This window comes from Microtus pennsylvanicus, chromosome 9, assembly GCF_037038515.1.
Source record: "Microtus pennsylvanicus isolate mMicPen1 chromosome 9, mMicPen1.hap1, whole genome shotgun sequence".
Lineage (NCBI taxonomy): Eukaryota > Metazoa > Chordata > Mammalia > Rodentia > Cricetidae > Microtus > Microtus pennsylvanicus.
This window is the reverse complement of record NC_134587.1, coordinates 16,802,879-16,821,766: the sequence shown is the minus strand read 5'-3', so window position 1 is coordinate 16,821,766 and position 18,888 is coordinate 16,802,879. Positions and strand designations below refer to the sequence as shown.

Sequence of the window (18,888 nt, the reverse complement as noted above, 5' to 3'; positions counted from 1 at the left end):
GCTCAAGCTTATGCTGGGCACAGTATTATCCAACTATCTCCTTTTAATTTTTAAGGAACCATTTATTCCCAGAATAACCACTAAGTGTCTAAGTGAAAAGTTCAAAGTCAGTTCACACTAAGAGTAAAATGGACAAATGGAGAAGAGTAGAAAGGAAAGAAATCACAGGGAGAAAGGGACTACAAGGGGAAAGAAAACATGACACGTTCAACCATATCACACTTATTGAGACATGTGGTGTCAATCCATGCACTGTTAGGAATTGTTGGCTTTCACTGATTTTTAAAATATTGTTTACAATTTAATGTCTCAGAAACTCACATGAAGCTTACCACAAAAGGTATATAGTATTTTAACTGGAGATATATGAAATAATATTTTCATGTAATATATAGTGCCAAGTAGTCAATTATATATGCTACATACAGTCTTTCTGTGATATTTATGTGTTACTCTATAGACCAAAAATAGCACCCCCAAAAAATTACTTTTCAGATCCTAACATTCCCATGCTGTGACAATTCTAGGGACAACCAAATTATATCCGTGCTGTAATTCTGGCTTTTGTTAAACATTTAAACTCATGTAAAAGATATGAAAAGAAAGGAAGAAAGAAAGAAAGAAAGAAAGAAAGAAAGAAAGAAAGAAAGAAAGAAAGAAAGAAAGAAAGAGTCAAAGAGTTGTCTTTTCATTTTTTTCCTTTGGTCAGAAATCTTTGGTCAGAAAGTATGCAAATCTAGAAACAGCCAGTAGAGGGAGTCGTTATTTTGAGTTGGTACAAACACAGACACCCTGCTGCCCCCAAATAGATTTCTGTCTGGAGTGATGGCTCAGCTTGCTGCCAAGTCAGCTACCTAAATAAAATACTGACCCAGAGGGCAGAAGAAGAGGACTGGCTCCCACAGCTATTCTCTGACCCCGGGAAGGATACCCATGTTCCACCCTAAACACACACAGTAAATAAATAGACATAAAACTAAATAAATGAATAATAAAAGAAATATATATATCTTGAAAATTACAACCAGAGAAAGAGGGCGGAAGAGGGAGGGAGGGAAAATTGTCTTCTGAGTTCTTATGATGTAAAACAGAGCGACGAGTCGATAATCACTTTCTGACAATGGGATTATTGCCAACACGATTTTTCCATTTCTCTTTTGGAACTGTCTGAAGACTGAGCATTCTTAATGCCCTGCAGGGTGGAAATCTTTCTATTTTTTGGGGGCAGGGAGGTAGTATCTGAAATTACCAAAAGTCCTACTTATTTCCTTGCCAACACGAGATTATTATTTTTAAATTCTGGCTCATGGGGCTGGGGCACAGCCAAGAGAGCCAACCCTTCAGACTGCCCCAAGAAGGAGTCTGAGACTGTCCATCACCCCAGCTATTTTTAATCAGCCTTCTGTGCCAGGCATGGACCAGGCATTGTGGTTTACAAAATAACGTGAGGCTCCGTGCCTGTTCCCATGGAGTTACAGTCCAGGTGTCTGCAGTGTTAGGGATACTGCAATTTGATCTGGGTCAAACCGGAAAGGATCAACTGATCATCTTCTATATCGTAGACTCCTCATCTCATACCTTAAAATGTACAAAGAGCTAACAGCGCTCAAGGTTATGTATTGTGTATTAGCAGTAGTGTTGTAATGCTTAAAGCAAAGTGAGTCTACAGTGATTAAGTCTCGAGAAACCCTTCCATCCCTAAGTGCATTCTCGGGTACTCTGACAAGCTAGTTTAGTCACTGGCTTGTACGACTGAGGCCACAGCAAGGAGCAGTCATCAGAGGGCAAAAAGTAGATTGGCAAAAGAGGTGAGACTTGTCCCATGTGAAGAGAACAGGTAAGAGGAGAAGCTGTCGAGTGGAACGGAGCCATGCAGTGTGTGGCCAGGCTGTTGTGTGAAGCAAAGCCATGCACTGTGTGCACCTAGGATGTTGTGCAGAGCAGAGGTGTACAATGTGTGTGCCCAGGCTTTTTCGCAGAGCCAGACCATGCAGTATGCATTTCTCAGCTGTTACATGAAGCTTGCTGTACAGCATGTGTGTCCAGGTTGTTCTGTGACAGTTTTCTGTCTGGGAAGAGAGGCCAAGCTTATAACCCGGCCCCCTGTCATTTATTAGTGGGAGCTTTGGGGATGACCTTCCTCCAAACCAACTTTCTTCAAGCAGAACAGGTTTGGCGACCAACCTTGTTAGGGTCTTACAAAGGCTAAAGAAAATGACTTGGCGCTAAGCGGATCACAGTTGCTTTGGTTTCTCCTGGTCTATGGGGAAGGCAGGGAGTCTTCTAACTCACCAAAAGCACCAAGTTGTAGATGGATAAAGATGATGAATAGACCCTGGCCTGTGGTTTTTCACCCTAAGGGATAAAACTCTAAGAATAATAAAGAGAAACAACATTGAGAAATCCCAACATTGTTTTGACGTTGAGAAATCCCAGTATCTTGTTTTCACAAAAACCATGTTTACACAAATAATGGTAACTGCCATTTGATAGCGCTTGTTTCAAGTACTTGAGTGGAAAATGTATCAAATTTCTTTTCTTTCTTTCTTTCTTCTTTTCTTTCTTTCTTTCGTTCGTTCTTTCTTCTTTTCTTTTCTTTTCTTTCCCTTTCATTTCGGAGCATTTGTGCATCCACAATGTCCTATCCTAAAGTAAGAATCCTCTGTTTCCACGTGAATCTTTCATGCTTCATCTGCACTTCACAATTCTAGTCAGTGCCTTTGGTGCACATTAGTTTTGCTTTAAATTGAGGAGTATTTCACATTTGGGATTTTCAAATTAAGTGTGTTCTGCCTGTATAGAATAACACTGTACCTCTGCTGCCCATGTCATGATCAAAGGTTCCACAGGCCCACTGTCACACAGTTAGGCTACAAACATTGCCAACATTTTGGCCGTCACACAACTCTGACTTGCACAAGCACACAGTCTGTAAGTTCCTGACTAACAACCCCTGACAAGAAGAAAAATCGGACTGCAGATCTTGTGGTGTTTCAAGTTATGCGTCCAGAAAAGTTAGATGAGAGGGAGATACATATGAAGTCCGTGTACCAGCAATTCATTTTTTTTAAGTTCTGCAGAAGTTCATAAATACAGTTACAGAAAGTCAGCAGTAGGAACAGAATTGGCAAAGGATGTCATTCTTGTGGCCCGGGTGGCGTGATACCAAGGACAATACGTTTTTATTGAATTCATTTGCTACAACAAAAAGTTCTAGGTAACCTCTGTAGAAGGAAATTTAAATTCCTGATAGCATCAAAGTTTTTAGGTATAACTTATACTGCTTATGAAGCTAACAAAACATGATATTTTGAAACCAAGCACAGTGATGCATATCTGTCCTCTCAGCTTTCAGGAGGCTGTGGGAGAGAACTTGCGGTTGAAGCTATTCCAGGCTACATAGGTGAACTGTCTCTCAGCAACTACAATGACAGCAGACCAAAACCAATCTAACAAACAAACATAAAACGCAGCTCCTGCCTTTGCTTGGGTCAGGGAAGTGACGCACATTTGTGGGCCTTCTACTATGTGTTAGTTCTTCTAAGTATTTGTCTTTGTCATGGGCACCATGCGTCCATGTAAACCCAGCACTGTGAGCAACACAGAGAAACTGGCTCTCATGTAAGAAAGGATAGACCTAAGGTCGCTCCACGGGTTAAGGAGAGTGCTGAGTTCAGGTGCCAGGCTTTCTGCCTCTAAAACACACAATGTCCACGAAGGCATGTTTACTGAAACCTTATTTCTCAAGGAAGAGAACACTCTGTGTAAATATAACCCAAACAGTGCTCCGGGTGCCACCCTCCTGAGTTCAGGACAAAGTCAAGTTACCCTGATAGAAACGACATGAGCAGAAAGAAAATCAAGGGCGAGCAGAAATAAGATTTAAAAAGTTGGAATAATTATGACTGTACCCGCCAAGCAAGACTCCATCTAAACCAAAACACCACCTGTAGACGTCCATGGCCCTGGTCACTCAGAGAATCAGCCGTCTCCCCAATTAGCCTGCCTACCACCCATGCACAAGCACAGAACCAATGTCCTCCAAAACACACCACCAAACTTGGTACACGCTATCATAACAAATATTTGCTGAACGCCAAGGACAGAGGAGGCACTTGTGGTAGGGATGGCTAGCTGGGCTTCAAGGCCACCCTTCATTTGTTCCTCTCCAAAGAATCCTGATGGACGCCTTCATTGTTAGGAAAATGGAGATCGATTCTAAAACCCCTGTCCTATCCCTATGCCTTGGGGATGTTGCCCATGTTTTCTTCTAGAAGTTTCATTGTTTGGGGTTTCATATCATGATCCGTTTGAAGCTTATTTTTGTGCTGGACAACAGATGTGGGTCTAATTTCATCCTTCTACATGTTGATACTCAGTTTTCCCAGCACCATTGTCAGATATAAGTTACACATATTCATGTATGGATCTTCTATTTTTTCCATTTATTTTCATATCTGGTTTGTGCCAGTGTAATGCTGGCTCTGTAACACAACTTAAAATATGAAATGGTCATCTCTCCAGCATTATTCTTTTTGTCCAGAGTTGCTTTGGAGTCTTTTTGGCTACGTATGAACTTTAGGATGGTTTTGCATTTCTGTAAAGAATGGTATAGGTATTTTGATAGTATTGCATTGAAATCTGCACATTGCCTGTGGTGGTGTACAGCCACAACTGATAATCTAAAACACAACTCCTGGATCCAACGCGCAGGATTATCAGAGAAAAGAGATCAGAAAGATTGTAAAAGCCAAAGAACCAGGACTTCTGCTGTGAGACAGTAATTTCTATAGAAAAGGGGAAGCTGCACCCATAAACATCTCAACAATGTGATTTCCTAAACAAGACCACAATAGCATCATCAGTTAATAAGCCAACGTAGATGGGGGAAATCTCATGGGTCCCCATCCCTAGATGAAGAGCTACAGGCAATTAGTGACTTCTGGAAGAAAGAGGGAGGATTCCTAAATGATTATGCAATACCAAGTGGTCAGCCCTATACATAAAAGTATCACTAATTGGCTCCTTAGGTTCTATATACATATTTATTTATGTGTGTATATGTGTATACATCTCTCTCTATCTTTCTCTGCACTTGTGCACATGTGTATGTGTGTGTGTGTAAAACAATAATAATCAAGGAAAAACATACTATGAATTTGAGAAGGAGCAGGGGTGATATATAAAGGACTAGAGGAGAGGAGGGAGGAAAATGATATAAACACAGTAGATATGTATGAAATTATCAGTGCTGATGCTGGTGAGGAGAGGAGCACATTGAGCTCCAAGCCTGCTTTCCCAGGGTGCTTTGCGTGCGGTTACCCAACAAGGTCTAGGCGCAGCCAGTAAGCCTAAACTCTGGTTTGTTCTTGAGTGTCACGTTAACACGAGCTAGCACTGGCCTGTTAGCCTGTCTGCCTGTCTGCCTTGTGCATCCATCCTCCGTGCCAAAGCTGTGAACTGGACGCCTGGGGATTCACATTTATCACTCCATAAAAGGGAAAGGGACCCACATCAGGGAGCATATACTCAGCTTGGTTGCCTGAGGACATCGCGGCACTGCTGGATGAGCTGTGGACTGATCTTTACAGCAAAGTGTAAGAAAACAAATCACTTCCCTGTTCGAGCCATGTCTCTGTACCTTTCTGGTTACATAAAGTTAAATTTTGCACATTAGTACCAAAGTGTTAAATTAGAACTGCAAAATAAAATATTTAATTTGAATTGATAAAAAATAAAGAAATCTGAAAAACAAATACTGAAAGAAACAAATACATAAATAATAACAAAGCACACAGAGAATAAAAAGCCAAATCTCAAAAGTTTAGGAGCCTTGGATAAATACACATGAAGGCTACAAAGATTTGAGTATGATAATAGATAACAGTAAAATAATGTCGCAGGACATGGTTGCTGAGTAACAAAGGCATGCCCTTTCATTCAGAATTAAGACACCAAAGAGAAAAGCAGCGCACTTTTAGAGAACTGGAAGAAGTCTTCAGTTTGGGTAAAGACTTAGACAACAGCATTTGGGAAAGAAGGCAGGAGGCACCGGGGTCTAGAGAGGCAACCCTGGGAACTGGAGCACGGAGCCCTTGGGGTTAACATCATCTCATGTGGACGGAGGAAATGGCTCCCTTGCAGGCTCCTGGGAAACTGGGCAGCTCCGTGGTCAGCCAGACCTGGAGCACGTGCTTACTGAGCAGGTTTGAATCTGCTCAAAACTTTCTGGGAAAAACAGTAATATGATGATTTGGAATTACAGCAATGACCCACTGGGTGAGAAATATGGTTAGAACATAATAAGACACTATTTTGTATCAAAACAGAAAAGCCACTTACAGATGGCCTTGGGTCTTAAGAAAAAGCATATTGTAAAAATTGGGTTTTCCCCACCTGTTTCGTTTCTGAAACTACTTTAAGACGCTGTGTGCTTATTAAGAATACTTCCTAACCCCCATCCCACCCTACCCCCAAGATCCCACTTTTCCCCCCGGCAATTTTGAGAAAAGGTAGAAGGGAAGGAGGGTGGACTTGGGGAAACAGGAGGATCGGGATAAAGGAAGGTTGGATAGGGGAGCACGGAACCACAATTCTTAGTTAAGGGACCCACTTTAGGGTGGGCAGGAGACTTGACCCTAGAGGGGCTCCCAGGTGCCCAAGCTGAGGTCCCCAGTTAGTTCCTTGGGCAGCTGAAGATAGGGAACCTGAAATGACCCTACCCTAGAGCAATACTGATGAATATATTGCATATCATCCTAGAACTTGCATCTGGTGATGGATGGAGATAGAGACAGAGACCCACACTGGAGCACTGGACTGAGCTCCCAAGGTCCCAATGAGGAGCAGAAGGAGTGAGAACATGAGCAAAGATGTCGGGACCACGAGGAGTGCACCCACCCACTGAGACAGTGGAGATGATCTACTGGGAGCTCACCAAGGCCAGCTGGACTGTTACCAGAAAAAGCATGGGATAAAACTGGACTCTCGGAACATGGCGAACAATGAGGGCTGATGAGACGCCAAGGACAATGGCACGCGGTTTTGATCCTACGCAATGTGCTGGCTTGGTGGGAGCCTAGCCAGTCTGGATGTTCACCTTCCTAGATATGGATGGAGGGGGGAGGACCTAGGACGTACCACAGGGCAGGGAACCCTGACAGCTCTTTGGACTGGAAAGGGAGGGGGAGAGGAGTGGGGGGAAGGGGAGAGGGGTGGGAGGAGGGGGAGAAGAGTGGGAGGAGGGGGAGAAGAGTGGGAGGAGGGGGAGGGAAATGGGAGGCTGGTGGGAGGAGGTGGAAATTTGTTTTTTTTCTTTTCTTTATCCTCCTTTTATCAATAAAAAAATTAAAAAAAAAAGAAAAAAAAACAAAAGAAAAAAAAACAAAACAAAAAAAAAGAATACTTCCTGCAAAGGTAAGATGCATAGTGAATGCAAGATAATTTGCAAGCATAATCAGAAAAGCAGTATTAATCGAGCAGGGGGCATCAAATACTACAAGCTGCAGAATTAAAATATGGAATGGGCTCTTCTGATCTTGCAGACATTTTATGCTTTATTTATTTTATACAGTAAAATACTCAACTATTAATTCTGTGACCTTAAAATGTTATCTTTCTTGGTTTAATTAATATGCCAATCTAAAGTCTTAGTACAAGTATAATATCCCAAACCTCTCTCTCTCTCTCATCCTCTCCACCCCCCGCCTGTGTGTGCACATATGTGTGTATCTCTGTCTGTCCCTCTGTTTCTTCTCTCCCATACACACACACACACACACACAGAGAGAGAGAGAGAGAGAGAGAGAGAGAGAGAGAGAGAGAGAGAGAGACAGAAATAAAGGGGGAGGGAGGGGCATAACAACCACTTTCTACATAAAATATGCTCTGCACTAGAACATACGTGAGTTGCTGGAGGTGTAGATGACTGTAAGGATTTGCCTTCCCTCAACCCAGAATTGAGGACGATGGTAACGGTACACACCATACGGCAATTTCACTTACAGGTTGGTTTCAGGACATAACACACATCTCAGAAAAACACCACGGAAGTTACAAAGCCTCGATTCTATTTCTAGCTTTGTCATTGACCTTCTGGGTGGCCTTGTATAAGGTATTAAACATCCAAGAGACTCAGTCTTCTCATTTTGAAAAAAGAGACAAAAAAAAGTAGGAGCAAATGAAGGAGGAGGAGTTGAGAAAAGGGGGAAGCCACCACCTAGTAGTGAATCTTAAAAAAAAAAATGCTGAGGTGAGAGTCAGTCAGAGGTCTGATGAAACATTTTCATCATTAAAATTCGGATTTTCTGAAATCCATGAACTCAAATCCTTATAGAATTAGAGGAAGTCGAAATTTTCTCTTCCTTCTACTAGTCAGAATTTACCAGACCGCTCTCAGAGATAAACAAGCTCTGTACTGAATAAAGGATTATGTTTCTAATTCAGCCTCTAATCACTCCAAGAGAATCCCAGGGCCACAGCAGAAGGACACATTGGCTGATAAGGACCCCCTCCTCAAGGGCTTTTCAGAAATGTTCCTGGCTTTTGAAATGATAGGGATTCCAGCTGCTCAATTGTCTGGCAAGGACCACTCATCCAGGGTGAGCAGCTCTAAGAAAAATGTGTGCACAGAGCCTTCTGGGAAAGAGGAGAAATTTCACTCCCTGACAATATTCTAGCGTGCTTGTGCTTATTTGTCAGATCTGCTGGGGAGGAAGGTAGTGCTGAGGACCAAATGGTGACTTAATGAACCACATGCTAAGTGCAAAATCACTTTAAATTTAATGGCATTTGAAAAATGACAGCCATGGAAGATTTTCATATCTTCAGAGAAGAAGAAGAAAACTTAGAAACTGTGTGACCATAGCAGGTGGGTGTCTTTTAGTCTGAAAAAAAAGAATTTTCTAAAATTAAAAAGGCAAAAAACTCTGAGGTTATCAAACCAATCGGGTAGGCAAATAGACCTTTGGGGGGTTAAATGGCCTAAATATGTTGAGAAAATTAAGGGGGTGCCACCTTGTGTCAGTACACATTCACAGAGCCGGCCTTTGGGAATTTTGATGTACACAGTTATTATGATGACAATCTGATAAGAAATTCTCAGTAAGAAAGCAGAAGAACGTGAGGCTGTCCAGAGCCACCATGTTTTCTCTTCAGCCAACTGCGCTGTTGCTGCTTTCCAGCCAAGCTTTGTTCTTACCAATTCTGCCTTTGCTAGTGCTCAGATGAAATGACGGCACCCTTTCCCATGGTTTCATCCAGTGTGACGAAAACAAAATAGACAACTTCAAATGTTAACTAGAACCAAGGCAACACGCTAGGGTCACAGAACAACAGCCCCAAATCCTCCTGCAGATGCCGTTTATCTACAGAATGTGACCTGATGTGATAGACCAACACAGCTCAGCTAGAAAGGGACTCCAGACAACAGGCAACCAATCCAATTAATGGCCAAAGAATATGCACACAGTGGAGTTATGGCGAGCCTATATGGTAATATCAACTGGGCAGAAAAACTCTAACAGAGCATGGATTGGATGCAGATTCATATACTTTTCCTAAATGCATAACCCTCAAAAAAACCAACCCACACTGCAATGAAATCTAAGCCAAAACGAAGAGTCAAGCTTAAAAGGAAAAGGTTTTAATTAAATTTGCTTAAGATGAAAGAAAGCCATCAAGTAAAATTACACATAGTGGCAAAATTGTAATGCAGTTATGCCAATGACGAGAATAATGGACTTAGTAACTAGGAGTTGAACAGCTGAAAAAAATAAGCTGAGAGCTAAAAATTAAAAGCAATAAAAAATGATTTTCTTAAAAAGATTTTTTAGTTTGTTTTGTTTTGCTTTTCAATCTATCCTGTTTCACGTAAGTTAAAACACGACCTTTGGCTTAATGGAGTGCACTAATAGTTAACAGTTAACTTTTAAAAAAGCTGAGTGGAGAAAGGAAAGTTAGACTTTCTTATGCCACTACAACCATTCAGGGAAGCTGCCATGTCTTCACTCTCTACACCACGACGGTGACCCTGTAAGTTGTTTGGAGGCTCTTGGTGTGCTGGCAAGAGAAGCCTGCTGTGACTCCATCACATGGGACAGATACAGTCTTGCAATATGAAATGTCCCAAGTAAGACACAAAAGGAATCTTTTTAAAAACACTAATATTTTCACACATGGGTTTCACTGTATTAATAATTAATAGAAAGCCCTTTCCTAGGAGAATTTATTGGAAACTTTCGTGAGCAAACAGAAACCCCACAGAAATGGGCAGACACATGAAGATAATGCATGAAATGCTACACCACCCTCCCCACAATGAAGAGGTGGGTGCATTACGAATCTCAGGCAAACAAAGAAGCTGTCACTTCACAAGCACAGACCCCAACAGCGAGCATATTTCCTGTTGAATTAAGGGCAGAGATGCCTGAAGTTACAGAAGGGAAGAATAAAAGGGGGAACACTCACTGTATGTAATCTCTAAATCACAACAGACCGTAACTGAGACCAGCGGCTTTTGTATAGAGGTATTTTTACCACAGGGATGTCCTGGCAGCATTTCCCCCCCGGGGTTAATTCCAATAATATGTCTTTTTAAGTACCCGTAGTCTCAATGCATTCTAGTCTTCTCTCACAGTTATGTAAGGCTCGAAGTTGGCAGTAAATACACAGTAACCGAAAAATAAAGGCAGGCAGAAAAATGACAAGGGTGGAGAAAGCCAAATAAGGCACCTACCCTCTTCTGTAGAACTAGTGGTGTTATTGCAGGCAGAGTGACTCTCCTTGCACTCAGACTCATGCTTGCTCCTCGAGTATGGTCCTGAGTGCTCATAGACAAAATGAAAGGAGTCCTTGATGGCAACTCCTCGGGAATCTCAAGGCTCAGGGAGAGGAGCTCTAGGGGAGTAGTAAATGTCACCCTGCCCCTGTGAGCCCAGTCTACCCAAAGCCAATTAAGGATGGCAGCGGACAGGACAGGGCAGTAGCCAATCACAGCTCCCAGAACCCCGCCTTTGTCCTTGGAGACTCATTCGGATACTTTTGTTTATGATATTTAAAGAGCCCCAGATTAACAGGCATCTAGTTCCCTTCACATTTTTTTTTTCCAAAACAGCGCAACTCAATGCCATCTTTGTTGACTAAACAGCTGTTTCACCAAAGCGTTTCAACGTGAGGCGATACGAAAACTCTTTACATGGTTTACATACATTAGTTAGAAACGTTGAGGTATATAACTATGTAAGTGAACCAAATTTACTTATGCTACTCACAAAACTAATAAATGCTCCAACTGCAGCATCAGCTATGAGGCTAAGAAAAAAAACTCTGGCTGAAAACTAGCAAAGAATTTTAATTTATGCCCTAAGTTTTAAGGCTAGTTTTAATATAAGCGATATAGATCATAGCCCAAACAACAGAAATGCTTCAACTATGAAACTTCCGGCCATTCTCAAGGTCATATCCTGTTGAATATTACCTACCAGACACAAGTCTAGCAATCAGTAGAAATAATGTGGAATAAAAAGGAGAGTTCATGATATCTGGTCTGATCTCACACATGTTTAGGGTACGCAGAGGTTTGCATAATTTAGCACACTTCAGTATCTTAAAAAAAAACTTAAAAACGGCTGCTCCTAAAGCTATCTTAAACCTTGAAAAACTTTTCACTTTTCTTAGAATACCTATAATTTTTATTCTAATAAAAATTAGAATAAAATCAGGGGTTAGAGGAAGTTCACAAGTGAAATGAGACAAAACAAAAAAGAATAATGCTTAACAAGGAAGTTTCCAATTAAGAAGGAAAGAAACACTCAAAAATGTCCCAAAAAGTTGCTGGTAAAAACTGATCAGCTTTCCCAGGTGGGAAGTAAGTCATTGGCAAAGTCTGCTGAACCCTGAGTGCTTGTCGGCAGTGCCCACAGACAGAGTGAGCACTGCCCTCAGCCATGAAGGCACATTGTCTTCTCTAGGGAATGACAGGCTGTCGCATCACAGGGCAGGCGGGGGCAGCAGGACTACCCAGACACACACTTCCCATTTCACTGCGCAAACTGCTTCTTCCCGAGGAGCACCTCGCTGTCCCCACAGAGTCTGATTTCTGCACAAACTGAGCTCCCCAAGAGAGAGCGGCACTGCCCATCCAGACTCCCCACTCTGAATTCCAAAGCCCAGTGTGCCCTCAACTTAGTGTCTGGGAGCAGGGATAGTAGGTGTGCTTAAGGTAGGTAATATTAGACAGGTCCGGGTGGGGGACATCAGTCTGATCATTGTTCAGTTAGGTTTATCCTGAGAAAAGTTGTCAGCATATATTCATTACGTGAAGCAATGATTCCGCAATAATATTTACATTCTGCTAAACCTACATTGACATTTTCACCTTATTCCTCTCTCTGTCTCCCACTCTGCAGACTAGAACCTTCTTCCTCTTAAATATCCCCTCTAATTTTATGACTTGTATTTATTGTGCATATCTGTGATCACAACGTATGCCGCCACACATGTGTGGAGGCCAGAGGACAGCTTGTAGATGTCAATTGTCCTCTGCAACTGATTGGGCAGGTCCAGAAATAATCAAACTCCAAGTAATAGGCCTGGCAGGAGGCACCCTTACCTGTTGAGCCATCTAGCTGACTCGCTTCAGACCCTCATGATGTCCAAGTGTGGAGTGTGTGTGTGTGTGTGAGTGTGTGTGTGTGTGTGTGTGTGTGTGTGTGTGTGTGTGTGCAGGTGATCTTAAAGAAAATGACTGCAGAGATGGGGCTACCATCTATGAAATAAAAGATAAATAAAAATCTGGTATCATCTGGAGCCAATATTGACAAAATCTTTAATACCTACATAATTTCAAGAACATTATTCATAATATTTTACTTTACTGTAGCCCCAATTTCAACATAAATATTATAAAGTATTATCTTAGTCTTAAATATCTTCTTGGTGTTTCACCAAAACCAAAATCATTTATTTCACTCTATCAATTAAGAAAATAACCCACTGTGTGCCCACATTATTAGACATTAGGTATATTACTAAATAAAATACATCACTAACTCAGTAAAATACAGACATCAGCTTTTAAATTAAAGCATCACACTCTGTAGCTGGCAAGACTAATGGCTATTAAATGGCCAATACCAGGTTGCACCACGGGAGAAGAAACTGCACATTAGGATAAAGCAGACTCCAAGAAAGAAGCCAAACTTTTCTTCAGAAATTATTAATAGAAAAGAGCACAGAGCTTGAGAACTAATGGGGATCTATGAGAATGTGTCAAGTTTATTCTCAGGTTGGACGTCTGGGTGACTTCATACTAGCATTGCTTTGCATTACTCCACTGAGTGTGCAAATCCATAAAAGGGACTCCATCGTATCAAGACAGAATCCCAATGTTCAACATATCAACCCTCTACAGGTTTTAAATCATTTGACAGATAGTTCATTGTTCAAGTGTAATTATTATGATCTACAAAGTGTACTGTATTATTCAAAGGGGCGGGTATAAGGAGAAAAAAATGCTTTTTTTTTTTTACCAAGTCTTACATGAACCTCTTAGCCAACCAAGTTTTCCCTACCCCTTCATCTATCCTTACACACGGTGCTACTGAGCTACCCACCTGAGGGAAATTATTGAATCTCCAGGTACATCATCTCTCTCAAAGACCCACATCAAATATCACTCTGCCAGGGGGTCATCTTTCCTTCTAAGTCATAGCAGTTATTGTTTTGTGCATTTTTATATCCATTGCTTGTGTTTGGGTCTGAGCTTAGTATTGCATTGGTTTAATAACATAAATTCTTTCACAGTTTGTAGGCAATTCTGCCTAAGAAAGCTACAAAGACAGTGTCTCACTTCTTAGCTCGGACTGGCCTGGAACTCACTATGTTGATGCTGATCAGGCTGGCCTCAAACTCACAGAGATCCATTTGCATTTACCACGAGAGTGCTGAGAGTAAAGGCGTGGACCATCCCACCCGGCCACATATCTTTGTTTTATGACATTCTTGGCACGGCTACTGGCATGAACGCTAAATCTGCACAGTGTTCTGCAAACACGAGTTTCAGAAGCAGCTTATTACAGCAGCCAGCGTGCACAGCCTCTACCTCTATGTGAAAAAAAAAAAACAGAACTTCCGTCTCTGTCACCATCCGTCCTTCTAAGGCCCGCTGCTTCTCAGGCCTACCACATGCTGTTGCTTCACACCCGTGAGCCCAGTGCTACCCACAGGGCTTTCCCCTCTTCACTCCAACAGCTGTTTCCTTTCTTGGAGAATGCCTAGAATATCTCATCAGATTAACTACTCACAGCAAATGTCTTCTTAAAGGCAATCGAATGGTTTATACATAAGCCCTAGTGATGATGGGAATCACGGTGTACACTTCATTCAATTATTTGAAAATGTCCTCGCCTGTTCTACCAAAAGTTGTTCCTAGATCCATTATCTCAGCCTGTCAAGGGGGTATTGTCTCAAGGTGGATTATGTGGCCACACACACACACACAAACTTAAACAATGTATTAAGTTTTGTAATTGAATGTAAAATAAAGAAAACATAATATAAGATTAGAGAATTCACCCAAATGATGAAGAATTTAAGAATAAAGATAAATCCTAGTGGAAAATCTACACAGTTATTCAAAGAAAGTCTGGAAAATAATGCAGCAAGGCAGATAGGAATATCCATGCTATGCCACTAAAGAGTATGACTATCATCTGTAGAATAAACATATACATTATAGTATAGATTTTATCTTAATATAGAATTAGTAATGCTGTTTAGGAAGATTAAGGATATAAAGTACAGAGAATTACCAGATGAGGGAAAAGGCAAACTTTTGTTTTTCTCAAGATAGAGTTTCTCTGTAGCTTTAGAGCCTGTACTGGATCTAGCTCTTGTAGACCAGGCTAGCCTCAAACTCAGTGAGATCTGCCTGCCTCTGCCTTTCAAGTGCCAGCACCGCCCAGCTGACATGAATATCTTGATGAAACACCTTCATTTGTAATTTCTTTTAAGGATATTATTAAGAAATTTAAGCTGAGTGTGTGAAACAAGTACTTACCTTTCTTTCCATCCCCTCCGAACTTCAAGTGATATGAAGAGAACAGAATGAAGAAGGGGCAAGGGAGAAGAGGGAATAATATCTTTGCTGGGAAAGAAGACATCTTATCCTTTTTTTCTGGGATGGGATAAAAATGATGCTTTATGGAGAAAGGAAACTAAAACAATTTCTAAAACTAAAATATCCCTGGAGTTGCATTTATTTTAAAAAAAAAAGAATTAGAGCCATCACTTTCACATGAGAAGTGACAGGATATGTCCAGAAACTCAGGAGAGACTGAAAAGCACTTGAGAAAGAGGAGGGAAGAGAGCTGAAAGGAGGTAGTCCTCAAACCTCTCGTGACCCCACAGTAAAGATCCTGGAACCACACACCAAAAATAATCCCAGGGCCTGAAGTAAGGACTTAACATAACGGAAATGCAGTAAAGGCAACACAAAGATCCTCTTCCAAGATTTCCAAGTAATAAGTGTCAGCACATGGGCTGGAAAAACAGTAGCAAAATGAAGATCCAATTTCAGTATATTAAATTCCCCCAAGAAAATTGCAATTGCAGGCAAAGAGGTGACAGAGACAAAAGTCAGCCAAAGTGAGAAGAAAAATTACCTACTTGTTTATTTAAAAAAGTCCTTTCAGATGTAAGAACTGGACTGACAGGATGGCTCAGTGAGCAAATATGATTGCCTCCAAGATTGGCACTAAGATTGACCCCAGAACCCAGAAGGTAGAGAGAAAGGATGAACTACAAGCTGCCCACTGACTTTCACATGCACACCATGGCACATGTCCCAACTCCAAAACTGAAAGATTTAAAAGACAAATCTTCACAGAAGCAAATAAGAACAAGAGTAAAGGATAATCAGAAAAGTTGAATGTAAGAAAAAAATTGATAATATAATCTTAGCATAAAGTTTGAGTACTTGGTTAGGGAGACTCCCAAGGGCCCCTAAAACCAGATGGTTCCAACTTGTGTAGCAGAAATGGTGCACTTTTTTTTACAACATTCAGAACTCCAAATAAAAATCTCAGAAAAACTGTATTGAATACTCAGAGACTATTTGCAATTATACAAAACAATAATCTTGGAACTTAACCATCATTTTACTTTCACGGGATCCCATAGAAAGAACAACGCTCCCATGAGAGCTGGAAGTAATTCTAAAAGACAATGTCCCCTCTCCCAACAAAGTTTGTCCTCAAGGTTAGGGACATCAATTAGGGGTTGATTATAATTGGTATAGGGTTAGGGGTTGGGAGGGAAATTATGTAGGCTCAGGGATCTCTTTGAAAAAAAGAAAGAAAATTAGATGGGATAATAGATACTAATCTTACTCACACTAATAATAATAGTGAGTAATAGAGATTGTGAGCTATTATTTATAGGCAATTTACATTGGTTTAGATTCCTTTATATTGATACAAACTTAAATTATATTGAATATGTTCCTATTTTGGTCTATACTATCTGTATACTTAGGCAAATTTATTTTGTAATAGTGTATGCATGCATGCTTCTACCTCTGCTTATGACATTTTGTATATTGATACAATTTTCAGATTTATTTATTATATTGCAATATACAACTCTACCTCTGATCAAGATATTTATACATTGTTTACATTTTGAGGTCATTGTCCTCATTTGTTGCACAGTTGTTTAAAGATTGTTTGATATTCTAAATAATAAAACTTAGTCTTTAAGTTATATAAGTATTAAGAATTATAGCTCATTAGTCATCCATGTTTGTCATACTTATAGTTAGATTAATCAGATTCTTTAGATACATAGAGATTGTGTTCTGCATAGATAGGTAATCTTCAACCACTTCAAAGAGTTGTAGAATATGGCATTTAAATAACTTAGGGTTCTGTTGACATGAGACACGATTGCTCCTGGCAACACCAATCTATTCCCTAGAGAATGTTGAGCACCAAAGACATTCTACTTGGACTTTGTTTTCTTCTTGGAAAAACTGGCCTTGGGCAAGAACTGCCTATGCATTGACCACTGACAAAATGCACGATGTCTGGACAGAACAAGCAGGATACAAGAAAGAAAGACAGTCAAATCTTGTCAAGACAGAGTAAGAGAGTTTTGAAAATTTTTCCTGTCTCTGACAATGGTCTGTCAGTTATTCTAGGCCTTAGCCAAAGTTGGTTGCTCCAAAGTTGCAAATAAGACTTTGGGTGATTGCCCAGGTAGCCAGTTGTCTCTGTCATTTGTTGCACATTTTGGAAGCTGCTTGATTGCACTTTCTGCTTACTCAAGTAATAATATTTTCCTCCTCGGATCTTCAATGGAGTTCAAGACTAGATAATTGTAGTTACTTTCCTCTCATAACTTGGCCAAGTTATTTATTATACAAGACTTAAACTCATTAGGATATGATAATTTTTTGAAACATCATGTTTCTTGCTTGATATTATTTATGCTGGTTGTAATTCTAATTTTTATACCTGATATTTGTTCTTATTGTATATAATTTTGTATTAGGCTTAAAACTCTCTTCTTTAAACACAAGGAGGAGGTGCTGTAGGAATTTCTAAAGCCAGTAGTAGCCTTTACGTTTACGTGTGCGTGGCCTCGTATACTATATATGTTGATGTAAAGCATGGGTCTGGCCTCTCTTCTGGGAGCATGATTCGGTTTCTGTTCCCCATTCATGCAGAGGATTGTAATCTGTGAGTATACCTTTAAATAAATAACCCTTTATTACACCCAATTCTGAGCTAGTGTGAGATTTTACTTTTAGCCTCCTTCTTCATCCTCCTAAAGTTAAACTATTTGGATAATAATCAAGAAAGATCTGATTGTTAAGATCTAAGAGGTATGGGAAAGCCAGGTGGTGGTGATGCATGTCTTTAATCCCATCACTCAGGAAGCAGAGAAAGGCAGATCTCTGTGAGTTTAAGGCCAGCCTGATCTACAGAACAAGTTCCAGAACAGTCTCCAAAGCTACAATAGAGAAACCTTGCCTAAAAAATAAAAAGAAAGAAAAAGTGAGGAAAAAATCTATCCCTTACATATTTTGGTGCATTCAGCTTACTGCCCTTGAAAGAATAATTCTTATGAAACATTTTATGAAAGAATAATAATATTCTTTCATAATAATATTCATAAAATAATAATATGAAAGAAACATAATAAAGCAGGTTGAATTGCTCTATATTAAACTTCAAAGTAATTTTTTTCTTTCCTATTTTTTCATTTTTCGAGACAGGATTTTTTTCTGTAGCTTTAGAGGCTGTCCTTGAACTAGCTCTTGTAGACCAGACTGGCCTCAAACTCACAGAGATCCTCCTGCCTCTGCTTCCTGAGTGCTGGGATTAAAGGTATAAGCCAACACCTGTCACGGTATTTTTTTTTTAAAAAAGGGCGTATATACAGGAGATGCGTTTTCCTCCCTCCAGATAAAAATCACCTTGATGCAGTAAGCTATGTGTGATAAGAAACACACAAGTAACTTTTCGGCTCTGGCCCACAAAGAGAAGCAGAATATGGAAGTTACAGAGACTGGCAAGAGCTTTGGTAGGGGAAGAGGCCTCTGAGCCAGATGGTAAGAGAACAATCTCCTTAGAAGAAGTAAGAGGTAGAAATCTCAGAGAAAGGTAAACGTGGGGGTTAGATCTAGGAAACAAAGTAGTACACTGAGTTTTACTGGAGGGCTCTATAGAGAACGAATTTTTTAAAAAATAAAATTTATACCCTGGCAATGCTGAAGCATACATGGGCAACCCATATATGGTGGTTCTGTTGAACTTGTCCATATTGGGTATAGGGGAAACAAAATTGGGACATTTCAGTAAAGCCAGTCTTCTGCACAGCTTGAAG

At 40.4% G+C, this 18,888-nt stretch overlaps 1 protein-coding gene across 3 annotated transcripts in view; it reads right to left on the bottom strand.

Moving 5' to 3' along the window:
- Grb14 (growth factor receptor bound protein 14) overlaps positions 1-18,888 on the bottom strand; it is a 97,615-nt gene that overhangs the window by 45,355 nt on the left and 33,372 nt on the right. The window contains exon 1 of one of the 3 annotated variants that reach the window (XM_075985026.1): positions 10,736-10,924. The exons of the other annotated variants lie outside the window; for them this stretch is intronic. Within the exon in view, the coding sequence (XP_075841141.1) occupies positions 10,736-10,831 (96 nt within the window). The 5' untranslated portion in view covers positions 10,832-10,924. Of the gene's footprint in view, positions 1-10,735; positions 10,925-18,888 lie in introns of those variants that run through there. 3 annotated transcript variants of the gene reach the window in all.